Here is a 15,524-nt window from a genome sequence, read left to right on the forward strand (position 1 = left end):
GCAAGTATTATTAATATCGCATTTTAAGATATACATTTTAGGAAATCGCCGTTAAATATCGAATATGAACGCTATACTATGTTAAAAACGGCAATGTTCCGCAATGGATTGTAATTATTGTAAAGAAACAATTAATTTAAAAGTTAAAATATCGTCTTCCAATGCATCATAATGAACAAACGAGGGATATTATTGAATACCCGATCCAAAACTCCGGGAGGTTAATGTTCTTAAATAGGAAAAAATGCTCCTATAAATAATATTCAGATCAATTACCAAAAATTTCAATTTTTCGGAACAAAAAGTGAATTTTTTCCATGTTATAGTATACAGAATATTTTATTATAAAATAATTACATTCAAACAGGTAAAATTGTCATGAATTTTGTTAATATCATTAAGCCAAATACATATTGAAATTATCTGTATACTTACTTTTGTGACGTAAATTTTGTACCTATTTAACTACACCTTAAATGAGAACTCAATTAATCAAAATAACCCAGAAAAAAGTAGTGAATAATAATTATCATAATTGTTTTTAATAAAAAAATATGTTACTTTTTTGATTTTTGAAAAAATAATATCCTCTTTTAAATAAAACCAATTGTCAGTATTTCTGTATACTTATTTTTGAGATTAACTGTATATTTCCTTAAGGGGCCTTCACACTATCACACTTTACGTAAGTAAAGTCTAAAGAATAAGTAAGATGAAATTCCATTCGTATTTCAAAAAAGAAATTAAAAGTCGTATGTTTTATAAAAGTATCAAAAATATTGATATTTATAAATTTCAAATATTGAGTATAACTTTCCACAAATTCAAAAACTTTATATCATTTTAAAATTACAAAACAAAATTCGTTCCTTTTAACAACATGCACGAATTAACCAAAAGCCTCTGTAAATTTTAGTTTATTAAAATATTAATAATTAAAATTTTAGCCCCCTTATTCACAAACAACATTTTTATTTTATAAAAGGTTTATAAAACAAAATTTCCATACAAAATCTAATTTATAAACTGTTTATAAAATAAAAATTTTGTTTGTTAATAAGTGGGTAAGTATATATGTAAGTAGAAATTACTTTTGTTTCTTCATTTAAAAAAAACACAAGTTAGAGTGCTATATTCGCCTGAGCCGAATCTTAAATACCCTCCACCAGCTATTTTTATAGTAATACTTTTTTAATTGATCAAATATTTGTAGAAATAAGTTTTCTCATGTCTTAAATAGAAAAACCCCAAGATTTAAACTGCTTAAATCTGTTACAATTACAAGATTTATTGAACATTACAAACCCCATTTTCTTTTATATTTTTATAGCGACCTAAAATATGCTTTAACGATATTTAATAATGTGCATGTGTGTGAAAGATTTAAGGATTTTCAAAATACATATATATAATTTTGTTCTACACAAATTGATAATGCAATTAGTTAAATACGGTTAAATTGCTTTTAGTGGAAGGACTTAATATGGGAGATATGACCAATTATAAACCGATCGTAAAAAATTCTTTAAACAAAATTTCTGTACATAAAGGCTATATTTCAGTCAAATTTTGTATCTATATTGTAATTTAGTAATAAGTAATGTGTGTTCAAATGATTTTCTGAAGGGACATTTGCATGGGACCGACCGCACCCATGTAATGGACCTAATATTAATATAATACTAATATTTGTGCCAAATTTTGTATCAATAGCTTTATTTGGTAATGAGTAATGTGCTTTTAAGAGATTTTCGTAAAGCCGCTATGACCAATTATGTATATAAAGACAGAATTTTAAAATTCTGTATCTATATCATTATTTGGCAATGAATATTGTGCATTTAAGTGATTTTCTGGAAGGGACCTAGTATGAGAGCAATGACCAAATATGGACCGATCGTAAAACAATTTTATAGTGTAATTTATGTATATAAGAGCAATATTTGTGCTAAATGTATGGATATCTTAATTTAGTAATGAGTTATGTGCGTTTAATTGATTTTCGGGAGGGAACCTTGTATGGGAGCTATGACCAATTATGAACCGATCGGAAAAAACTTTCATAGTAATATTTCTGTATATGTGAGCAATACTTGTACCAAACTTTATATGCATATCTTAATTTAGTAATGAGTTATGTGCGTTTAAGTGATTTTCGGAAGGGGACCTTGTACGGGAGCTATGACCAATTATAGACCGATCGGAAAAAAATTTCATAGTAATATTTCTGTGCATATGAGCAATACTTGTACCAAATTTTATATGGATATCTTAATTTAGTAATGAATTATGTGCGTTTAAGTGATTTTCGGAAGGGGACCTTGTACGGGAGCTATGACCAATTATGGACCAATCAGAAAAAAATTTCATACTAATATTTCTGTGCGTATGAGCAATACTTATTACAAATTTTATATGGATATCTTAATTTAGTAATGAGTTATGCGCGTTAAAGTGATTTTCGGGAGGGGACCTTGTATAGAAGCTATGTCCAATTATAGAGCTATCCAGAAAATTTTTTCTCTCAATCAATTGACATAAGATTTTAAGTTGTAAAATTTTTATGAAGATATCAACATTCTGACGGAAGTTATTAACAAAAAACTCATTTTCCGGGAATATGTACTTTTGAATAAGAGGTATATGAAATTATGGACCGATTCTGGCAATTTTCAGCAAGAATCAAGATATTGTGTAGAAACGAATATATGATGACTTTCATGAAATTATCTTGCATAGTTTTCGAGAAAATTACATCAGAATGTGTAAACAATGCTTATTTTTTCGGAGTTGTTTTAAATTTTGATTCATAACTTTTCTCGATGTGAGCCAATTTTGCTCATTTTCAATACCAAACTGTACCGGATAATAGTGAATATTTTGGGTGAATTTGGTTAAATTATCTTGCTTCGTTTTAACGTGAGCGTGTTTTACACAGACAGACAAACGGACAGACGGGCATAGCTAAATCGACTCAGAATTTCATAAGGACCCAGAATATATATACTTTGTTGGGTCTCAGATGACTATTTCTTGGTGTTACACACGGAATGACAAACTTATATAAACCCTCTATCACCACTGATGGTGGTGGAGGGTATCTATACACAGAACATACTCATGTCGAGTTTAATAATAAATAATAATATATTGGCATTAAGCGGAACAAATTTCGTAGAGTAATTAATATACACACAAAACACATTCATGTCGAATTTTATCCAGATAGCTTTATTAATCTATGAATTAAGCTCGTTTAAGTTATTTTCGGATGTGAACCTTATATGGGAGCTATGACCAATTATGGACCGATCCGGAAAAAAATTCCGTAGAATGATATATGTATGTACATGTATGAATATGTATTGATGAATATGTATTCATGTCGAATTTTATCTCGATAGCTTTATTTATCAATAAAATATATTCATTTAAGTGATTTTCGAAAGTGGACCTTATATGGGAGCTATGACCGATTATGGACCGATCCAGAACAAATTTCGTAGAGTAATTCATATACACACAAAACACATTCATGTCGAATTTTATCCAGATAGCTTTATTTATCTATGAATTAAGCTCGTTTAAGTGATTTTCGGATGTGAACCTTATATGGGAGCTAAGACCAATTATGGACCGATCCGGAAAAAAATTCCTTAGAATGATTTATGTATATACAAAACATATTCTTGTCGAATTTTATCCCGATAGCTTCATTTATCAATAAAATATGTTCATTTAAGTGATTTTCGAAAGTGGACCTTACCTATATCATTATTTGGCAATGAATATTGTGCATTTAAGTGATTTTCTGGAAGGGACCTAGTATGAGAGCAATGACCAAATATGGACCGATCGTAAAACAATTTTATAGTGTAATTTATGTATATAAGAGCAATATTTGTGCTAAATGTATGGATATCTTAATTTAGTAATGAGTTATGTGCGTTTAATTGATTTTCGGGAGAGAACCTTGTATGGGAGCTATGACCAATTATGAACCGATCGGAAAAAACTTTCATAGTAATATTTCTGTATATGTGAGCAATACTTGTACCAAACTTTATATGCATATCTTAATTTAGTAATGAGTTATGTGCGTTTAAGTGATTTTCGGAAGGGGACCTTGTACGGGAGCTATGACCAATTATAGACCGATCGGAAAAAAATTTCATAGTAATATTTCTGTGCATATGAGCAATACTTGTACCAAATTTTATATGGATATCTTAATTTAGTAATGAATTATGTGCGTTTAAGTGATTTTCGGAAGGGGACCTTGTACGGGAGCTATGACCAATTATGGACCAATCAGAAAAAAATTTCATACTAATATTTCTGTGCGTATGAGCAATACTTATTACAAATTTTATATGGATATCTTAATTTAGTAATGAGTTATGCGCGTTAAAGTGATTTTCGGGAGGGGACCTTGTATAGAAGCTATGTCCAATTATAGAGCTATCCAGAAAATTTTTTCTCTCAATCAATTGACATAAGATTTTAAGTTGTAAAATTTTTATGAAGATATCAACATTCTGGCGGAAGTTATTAACAAAAAACTCATTTTCCGGGAATATGTACTTTTGAATAAGAGGTATATGAAATTATGGACCGATTCTGGCAATTTTCAGCAAGAATCAAGATATTGTGTAGAAACGAATATATGATGACTTTCATGAAATTATCTTGCATAGTTTTCGAGAAAATTACATCAGAATGTGTAAACAATGCTTATTTTTTCGGAGTTGTTTTAAATTTTGATTCATAACTTTTCTCGATGTGAGCCAATTTTGCTCATTTTCAATACCAAACTGTACCGGATAATAGTGAATATTTTGGGTGAATTTGGTTAAATTATCTTGCTTCGTTTTAACGTGAGCGTGTTTTACACAGACAGACAAACGGACAGACGGGCATAGCTAAATCGACTCAGAATTTCATAAGGAATATATATACTTTGTTGGGTCTCAGATGACTATTTCTTGGTGTTACACACGGAATGACAAACTTATATAAACCCTCTATCACCACTGATGGTGGTGGAGGGTATCTATACACAGAACATACTCATGTCGAGTTTAATAATAAATTATGTGGCATTAAGCGGAACAAATTTCGTAGAGTAAACACACAAAACACATTCATGTCGAATTTTATCCAGATAGCTTTATTAATCTATGAATTAAGCTCGTTTAAGTTATTTTCGGATGTGAACCTTATATGGGAGCTATGACCAATTATGGACCGATCCGGAAAAAAATTCCGTAGAATGATATATGTATGTACATGTATGAATATGTATTGATGAATATGTATTCATGTCGAATTTTATCTCGATAGCTTTATTTATCAATAAAATATGTTCATTTAAGTGATTTTCGAAAGTGGACCTTATATGGGAGCTATGACCGATTATGGACCGATCCGGAACAAATTTCGTAGAGTAATTCATATACACACAAAACACATTCATGTCGAATTTTATCCAGATAGCTTTATTTATCTATGAATTAAGCTCGTTTAAGTGATTTTCGGATGTGAACCTTATATGGGAGCTAAGACCAATTATGGACCGATCCGGAAAAAAATTCCTTAGAATGATTTATGTATATACAAAACATATTCTTGTCGAATTTTATCCCGATAGCTTCATTTATCAATAAAATATGTTCATTTAAGTGATTTTCGAAAGTGGACCTTATATTGGAACTATGACCAATTGTGGACTGATACAGATCTAAGTCCGTAGTTTTGATTCCTGTTCATATAATGTCAATATGTACAAAATTTTGTGTTGATACCGATATATTTGAGGATGTTATTAACGATAAATTAATTTCCGGGAATATGTACCTTTGTATGGGGGCTATGGGAAATTTTGGATCGATTATTACAATTTTAAACATAATTAATCTATAGATGAAAAAAATAATCTGTGACAAAATTTGTCGAATTATCTTTGGTAGTTTCTGAGAAAACTACTCAAAAATTAGGGAAAAAAACTTAATTTTTTTTAGGTAGTCTGAAATTTTTACTCATAACTTTTTACGTTGTGAACCGATTTTGCTGACTTTCAATACCAAACTGCTTAGGAAAACAATGAATATTCTCAGTGAATTTAGTTGATTTCATTTGCTTAGTTTTAACGTGAACGTGTTTTAACCAGACAGACAGACGGACATAGCTAAATCGACTCAGAATTTCATAAGGGTCTCAGATGAATATTTTTTGTTGTTACACACGGAATGACAAACTTATATATACCCTCTATCACCACTGATGGTGGTGGAGGGTATCACAAGTAAGAAATTGTAGTCGGGCGAGGACGACCATATAATGCCCTACACCTGTTACAAAAATAAAATGTGATTTAGTTTTCATAACAGAGCATATACATAGTTGAATTGTATCTTGCCTCAGATATACTTAAGCCGTTTATTGTTGAATAAAATTGTGAACATTTAAGTCAAATTTTGAAGGGGGGTTTGTATAGGGGCTATGGTCAAATGAGACTCTATAATTATAAAATTGATGAGTCATCGAGGCTAGTATAGAACTTTGTTTTGCAGCTTTTTGTCGAGATACGAGTATATTGATGAACTTAAAAGTCCTATTCGTCGGGTTCAGTTGTAAGGAGGCTAGGTGAAATAATAAACCAATGTTAATCCTTTTCAATAGGCTTCGTCTCCGGTACCATAGAAGATGATGTGCCAAATTTCATTGAATTATCTTCAAAATTGGGACCTGAAGTTTGATTACAAGCTTTACAAGCCGTAATCGACTCAGAAAATAATTTTAAGCCGATTGGTGTACATTAAAGTGGTGTAGTGTATAAATATGCTATAAAAATAAGTTTTTTACGGATCGGTCCATAATTGTTCATATCTGTCATATAAGATCCACTTCAGAAAATCGCACATTTCATTTGTTATTTGAAAAAACTTGAGTAAATATTTTATTTTCAAGGTCTCTCAGTATTAGAAAAACTATTGTATGTTAAATATAGAAAGGTTTAATAAAACTTTGAAAAGTATCAGATCGATTGGTTATTTTGTTTCTAGGATAACCCGGTATGATCTTTTAATAATTTGTCTTATCGATATTCAATCTTGTTTAGGTAGGAAAACACTTTTTTATAATTCTGTGGTTTTGTTCTCAATGTGGAAATGTCTTTGTAAAAATTTGAATGATCGCCAATTAATCCGGTACGGGGAGTGATTTTATGATATAAGGCTGTATGTGGTATTGATGTTTTGATGGAAATTTTGAAATCGTAACCAACAATTTCTGCCGGAATTTTTTTATATTGTTGACGGGGATGATTATAGTAAATCTGACGCTGAATTATAGTTGCTGTTGAACCCACACTTTTACTTTTTCTATATGACTCATAGGAGCGGGTGTTGATACTTGTGGTCATAAGTTGGTTCGTAAGGTCGAGAAAAAAATTCTAAAGAAGGGTGCAACCCTTTGGCATTTACCAGATTCTCAGCCACTCTCAGCACAGAGTAGCAACGTAGTTGCCTGTAACTAGTATCTTCCTCCTCAAAATGTCGTTTTACAAAGCCTTGTTGCGATCTTGCCAAAAGCTAGAGGGTGATTATTTTGGAAAACAAATACGATTACATGAAATATCATTCCCTGAAAAAATATTTTAACTCACTTTCCCATTCACATATAAGAAAATCGTAATTCAGCGTGAATGTCAAAACTTTCTGTAAATTCACCAACTTATACGTTGCCAGTCTTGTAAGAAAAATGGAGGAAATCTCCCTTCGCAACAATTTAATGGCGTCCTGCCAAAACAACTGCAGCCAACTTCACTCAGTTAGTTGATCAAAAACGTAGTACCCTAACAAACTTGACCCATTTTTATTTAAAAACAACGTCTGGCAGCATTGCTTTCATGCAAAAACACTCCTGTATTCACAATAATCAATGCAGCCAAAACATGCACTTTTCCTTGATAGCCACACTGAGAGAAATAGTGCAATGCACGACTACACATACTTTCTAACTTGTTTTTACGTTTACAAATAACTTTTAAATATAGAGTGGAGATCGTGTTTAAAGGTCGCCACATATTCTGACAGAGCACATCAGTATGAAAATATTATTATATGAAAGTTTAAAATGAAGAGTTTGTGAGTTATTTACGGTCCCTGAATTAAAATTAAACTATTAAGAAAGTATAGTCGGGCGTGGCCGACCATATGATACCCTACACCAGTTATGAATATTAAATGTGATTTATTTTTCATAATAAAGCATTTATCTTGAATATTACCTTGATGCCGATTTATTTAAGCAATTTATTGACGAAAAACTAATTTTCTAAAAGATGCTTTATATGGGGGATAGGAGCAAAAGTAGACCGATCCCGATAAAACGGGCTGGATAGATTTGTATTTATATAATATTTATCTGTGCTAAATTTCATTGCAATAACAGTGTTAATAAATAATAAAAATTGCGGATATTCAAGTCACTTTCTGAGGGGGGCTTTGTATGGGGGCTATGGGGTCAAATGAAGTCCAATCATTTCGAAATTCGGCAAGATCATTAAGGCTTGTATAAAACTTACTTGTGCGAACTTTCATCGAGATACATTTATATTATACATAATTATGAGCTCAAAAGCCCATTTCGGATGGTTCAGTTGTATGGGGGCTAGGTGAAATAATGGACCGATTTCAACCATTTTCAATAGGCATCGTCCTCGTGTATGCCAAATTTCATCAAATTATCTTGAAAATTGCGACCTGTACTTTGATAACAACGTTAACATGGACACACGGACGGTCGGACGGACGGACATCGTTAAATCGACTCAGGAAGTGATTCGTAGTGGATCGGTATACTTTAAGGTGGGTATTTTATTAATATTTTAATGCGTTACAAACATCAGCACAAACGCATAATACCCTTCCCACTATAGTATTGTAGGGTATAAAAAACAAGAATAAATGTTACTGAACTTACCATTTGAACTCGATAAGGATAAACCACCACTGATAAGATAGAAATATATATTCAAATGCAAAATTATGTAAATTATCGGTCTTAATTTGTAAATAAATAAGAAATGACCCGCTGATAATGATGACGTTCTCATAATTAAAGTTTTTCAACTTGGATTTCGAATAAATTGGATGATGCTTCAATTAGGTATATTTTTCAGGATTTTACATTCTGTTGAGTTCTATAATGAAACAAAATTTAAATTTAATGATAATGAGAATGCTTTAATTATAAATAAAATTTCGGTGTTGAAAGGTTGACATAACATACAATTTTTATGAAAAATAACAACTTTGGAATAATAGTTCCCTCTTCTTTTAATGCTGAAAATTTACAGAAATATCTAATTAGAAAAATTTAATTACGAAGGGTGATGCCAACATTTCACCATCGTTATACATACGTATAAGAAACTTTTTTTGGAAATAGATTTTATATAAAAACAAGTTAGAGCGCTATATTCGGCTATGCCGAATCTTAAATACCCTCCACCAGTTTTAAGCTAACTCGGCATAAGTTTTGTTTCCATAGTGAGGGTTCTATCATTTAGCAAATAGGTCTAACAAAATTTATTGTTAGTGATTTTCAGATATGGACTTTTTAAACGATGTGGTTGGCGTTATATGGGAACTACGACCTGTCACGGATCAATTGGAAAACATTTTAGCAGAATGAATTATCGTGCCGAATTTTATTTAAATAGCTTTATTTATCAATAAAATATTCGCGTTTAAATGATTTTCGAAAGTGGACCTTATATGAGAGCTATGACTACGGTGACTATATTTTTTTCAGCAAAATACAGAACAAGATATAAAATACACTAAACACCATTTTCTAAATCAGGTTATTTTTAACCGTCAAAATTTCAATTGTCAATAAAGTTTTAAACATTATTATATTGATAGTTCACAGAAAAAAGTTGTTTCAGCATAAATATTATGAACTGCTTTCATTGACAAAAGTTAATAATATTTAAGAATAGTTCCTAAATGGTAAGAATTTTTTAATTTTTGTTTTTTTTTTAACATAATCTAGAAGCCTTGACTTAAAATATTTCAAATTTATTTTTATTTTTCTATTTGAATGTTTGAAATTTTCTTTGGAAAATTGTTTATTTCTTTACGATTTTTAGATTAAAATCGATAAAATTTGACCGATATTAACTATGTTTGCAGATGATTTCCTGTTTTAGATTTTGTTTTTCAACATTTAAATTCCTATTTTTATACCCTCCACCACCATCAGTGGTGATAGAGGGTATATGAGTTTGCCATTCCGTGTGTAACACCAAAAAATATTCATCTGAGACCCAACAATGTATATATATTCTGGGTCCTTATGAAATTCTGAGTCGATTCAGCTATGTCCGTCTGTCTGTCTGTCTGGTTAAAACACGCTCACGTTAAAACTAAGCAAATGAAATCAACCAAATTCACTGAGAATATTCATTGTTTTCCTAAGCAGTTTGGTATTGAAACTCAGCTAAATCGGTTGACAACGTAAAAAGTTATGAGTAAAAATTTCAGACTACCTAAAAAAAATTAAGTTTTTTTCCCTAATTCTTGAGTAGTTTTCTCAGAAACTACCAAAGATAATATGACAAATTTTGTCACAGATTATTTTTTCATCTATAGATTGATTATGTTTAAAATTGTAATAATCGATCCAAAATTTCTCATAGCCCCCATACAAAGGTACATATTCCCGGAAATTAATTTATCGTTAATAACATCCTCAAATATATCGGTATCAACACAAAATTTTGTACATATTGACATTATATGAACAGGAATCAAAACTACGGACTTAGATCTGTATCGGTCCACAATTGGTCATAGTTCCAATATAACGTCCACTTTCGAAAATCACTTAAATGAACATATTTTATTGATAAATAAAGCTATCGGGATAAAATTCGACATGAATATGTTTTGTATATACATAAATCATTCTAAGGAATTTTTTTTCGGATCGGTCCATAATTGGTCATAGCTCCCATATAAGGTTCACATCCGAAAATCACTTAAACGAGCTTAATTCATAGATAAATAAAGCTATCTGGATAAAATTCGACATGAATGTGTTTTGTGTGTATATGAATTACTCTACGAAATTTGTTCCGGATCGGTCCATAATCGGTCATAGCCCCCATATAAGGTCCACTTTCGAAGATCACTTAAATGAACATATTTTATTGATAAATAAAGCTATCGGGATAAAATTCGACATGAATACATATTCATACATGTATATACATAAATCATTCTACGGAATTTTTTTCCGGATCGGTCCATAATTGGTCTTAGCTCCCATATAAGGTTCACATCCGAAAATCACTTAAACGAGCTTAATTCATAGATAAATAAAGCTATCTGCATAAAATTCGACACGAATGTGTTTTGTGTGTATATGAATTACTCTACGAAATTTGTTCCGGATCGGTCCATAATCGGTCATAGCTCCCATATAAGGTCCACTTTCGAAAATCACTTAAATGAACATATTTTATTGATAAATAAGGCTATCGGGATAAAATTCGACATGCATACATATTCATGAATACATATTCATACATGTATATACATAAACCATTCTACGGAATTTTTTTCCGGATCGGTCCTTAATTGGTCATAGCTCCCATATAAGGTTCACATCCGAAAATCACTTAAACGAGCTTAATTCATAGATAAATAAAGCTATCTGGATAAAATTCGACATGAATGTGTTTTGTGTGTATATGAATTACTCTACGAAATTTGTTCCGGATCGGTCCATAATCGGTCATAGTTCCCATATAAGGTCCACATCCGAAAATCACTCAAATACGCATAATTCATTGATTAATAAAGTTATCAGGGTAGAACTCGAGCTGCATATGTTCTGTATATAGATATAAATCAATTAGTGAAATTTTTTCCGGATCAGGCCACAATTGGTACTGGCTCCCATATAAGGTCCACATCCTAAAATCACTCAAATGCGCATAATTATTGATAAATAAAGCTATCAGGGTAAAACTCGACGTGAATTTGTTTTGTGTATAATCATCCGTGAACATTTTCCACATCGGTCCATATTTGGTTACATTCCATGTAAGGAATTTTTTCAGCATTGGTCCATATCTACCTCCCATATAAGGTTCACTTCTGAAAACCACTTAATGCCACATTATTTATTAATGAGTATGTTCTGTGTATAGATACCCTCCACCACCATCAGTGGTGATAGAGGGTTTATATAAGTTTGTCATTCCGTGTGTAACACCAAGAAATAGTCATCTGAGACCCAACAAAGTATATATATTCTGGGTCCTTATGAAATTCTGAGTCGATTTAGCTATACCCGCCTGTCCGTTTGTCTGTCTGTGTAAAACACGCTCACGTTAAAACGAAGCAACCAAATTCACCCAAAATATTCACTATTATCCGGTACAGTTTGGTATTGAAAATCGGTTCACATCGAGAAAAGTTATGAATCAAAATTTAAAACAACTCCGAAAAAATAAGCATTGTTTACACATTCTGATGTAATTTTCTCGAAAACTATGCAAGATAATTTCATGAAAGTCATCATATATTCGTTTCTACACAATATCTTGATTCTTGCTGAAAATTGCCAGAATCGGTCCATAATTTCATATACCTCCCATTCAAAAGTACATATTCCCGGAAAATGAGTTTTTTGTTGATAACTTCCGTCAGAATGTTGATATCTTCATAAAAAATTTACAACTTAAAATCTTATGTCAATTCATTGAGAGAAAAGATTTTCTGGATCGCTCCATAATTGGACATAGCTTCTATACAAGGTCCCCTCCCGAAAATCACTTTAACGCACATAACTCATTACTAAATTAAGATATCCATATAAAATTTGTAATAAGTATTGCTCATACGCACAGAAATATTACTATGAAATTTTTTTCCGATCGCTCCATAATTGGTCATAGCTCCCGTACAAGGTCCCCTTCCGAAAATCATTTAAACGCACATAACTCATTACTAAATTAGGATATCCATATAAAATTTGGTACAAGTATTGCTCACATATACAGAAATATTACTATAAAAGTTTTTTCCGATCGGTCCATAATTGGTCATAGCTCCCATACAAGGCTCCCTCCCGAAAATCAATTAAACGCACATAACTCATTACAAAATATTGATATCCATACATTTAGCACAAATATTCCTCTTATATACATAAATTACACTATAAAATTGTTTTACGATCGGTCCATATTTGGTCATAGCTCTCATACTAGGTCCCCTCCAGAAAATCACTTAAATGCACAATATTCATTGCCAAATAATGATATAGACACAGTATTTTGAAATTTTATATACATAATTGGTCATAACGCCTTTACGAAAATCTCTTAAACGCACACTCACGCATACTCATTACCAAATAAAGCTATTGATACAAAATTTGGCACAAATATTAGTATTATATTAATATTAGGTCCATAACATGGGTGCGGTCGGTCCCATGCAAATGTCCCTTCAGAAAATCACTTGAACACACATTACTTCTTACTAAATTACAATATAGATACAAAATTTGACTGAAATATAGCCTTTATGTACAGAAATTTAACTTAAAGAATTTTTTACGATCGGTTTATAATTGGTCATATCTCCCATATTAAGTCCTTCCACTAAAAGCAATTTAACCGTATTTAACTAATTGCATTATCAATTTGTGCAGAACAAAATTATATATATATGTATTTTGAAAATCCTTAAATCTTTCACACACATGCACATTATTCAATATCGTTAAAGCATATTTTAGGTCGCTATAAAAATATAAAAGAAAATGGGGTTTGTAATGTTCAATAAATCTTGTAATTGTAACAGATTTAAGCTGTTTAAATCTGGGGGTTTTTCTATTTAAGACATGAGAAAACTTATTTCTACAAATATTTGATCAATTAAAAAAGTATTACTATAAAAATAGCTGGTGGAGGGTATTTAAGATTCGGCTCAGCCGAATATAGCACTCTAACTTGTTTTATTATATAAAATTCGCTACTATAGGATTACTATTCTGTTAATATGTAAACAGAATAGTAAATAATGACTTTTATGCAATTATTTCATGAATACCGTTGAAAAAAGTAAAAATTCAAAAAGTTAGCGTCATGTACAATAAAATGTATGAATTTTATGAACTTTTAATATTCTGAATGAAAATGGTTTGGGAAAAAAGTCATGCTCGATTCATACAATTTATTACAAAATTCATTCCAGTTATGTATTAATTTTTTAATTGATGAAGTAATTTATTCAAATGTTTATAGTTGAAAAAAATGTTGTGTCAGAACTTTTTTAATATTTTTGTATTTCTTATGCGTTTTCCTGTGCGTTTTTATGTAAAACTGAAAAAATAACGAAATACGGGAGCTATGACCAATAATGGTCCGATCCAGAAACAATTTGGTAGAATGATTTTTATGTACACAAAACATATTCAACTCGAATTTTATCTCGATAGCTTTATGGGTACTATGACCAATTGTGGACCGATTAAACTTACGTTAGTAGTATGATTTCTGTTTATATTATATTGACATGTGCAAAATTTTGAGTAGATACTGAGATATTTGAGGAAGTTATTAACGACAAATTCATTTCCGGAAATATGTACCTTTATATGGGGGCTATGGTAAGTTTTAACTCGATTGTTTTGGCAAAGAAGAAAACTAGCGGTTATATTTTTATACCCTCCATCAAAAAAGATGAGGGGTATATTGTTTTTGTCATTCCGTTTGTAACACATCGAAATATTCATCTTAGACCCATAAAAGTATATATATTCTGGATCCTTATTAAATTCTAAGACGATCTAGCCATATCCGTCCGTCTGTCTGTTGAAAACACGATGGAGTCCAAACGGAAATAGCTAGCGGGCTGAAATTTAGCATAGACATTTTATATTTTTGTTTGGTATTGAAAATGGGCAATATCGGTCCACGATTTCGCCTAGCCCCCATATAAGGTCCCCTTCAGAAAATAACTTTAACGGTCATAACTAACTAAAAGAAGCAGCTATAGCCATGAAATTCGACATGAAGATATTTTATAGGAACCTTAATATCATTGCAAATTTCTATAAGATTCGATATTTATATTTTATAGGAACCTTAATATCTTTGTAAAATAGTATAAGGATCGGTCCATAACTGACCCTACCCCCTATATAAGGCCCCTTTCAGAAAATGACTTTAACTCGTTAATGACTTCGGCAAAAATATCGGTATCACCACGAAATTTCGCACATATGTATGTATATAATAAGAACAGAAATCATATTACCAACGTAGATCTGTATAGGTCCATTATTAGTCATAGCTCCCACATAAGGTCCACTTTCGAAAAATACTGAAATGCACACAACTAATTTAGAAACAAAGATATTGAAATAATATTCAGCATAAATATGTATTGTGTATACAAATATCACTCTGCAAAATATTTTTTGGATCGGTCCAT

The 15,524-nt window shown here is 31.0% G+C and overlaps 1 protein-coding gene across 5 annotated transcripts in view; it reads right to left on the minus strand.

The window, feature by feature from the left end:
- LOC119600058 overlaps window positions 1–15,524 on the minus strand; it is a 564,032-nt gene that overhangs the window by 526,083 nt on the left and 22,425 nt on the right. For all 5 annotated transcript variants that reach the window (XM_037950082.1, XM_037950083.1, XM_037950081.1 and 2 more), the window contains exon 2: window positions 8,986–9,205. In XM_037950082.1, coding sequence (XP_037806010.1) covers window positions 8,986–9,118 — 133 coding nt within the window. In that variant the 5' untranslated portion in view covers window positions 9,119–9,205. The remainder of the gene's footprint in view (window positions 1–8,985; window positions 9,206–15,524) is intronic.

The sequence above is a fragment of the Lucilia sericata genome, unplaced genomic scaffold (genome assembly GCF_015586225.1).
Source record: "Lucilia sericata isolate MDLA Ls3-8-SP2 unplaced genomic scaffold, ASM1558622v1 Contig000102F_arrow, whole genome shotgun sequence".
Lineage (NCBI taxonomy): Eukaryota > Metazoa > Arthropoda > Insecta > Diptera > Calliphoridae > Lucilia > Lucilia sericata.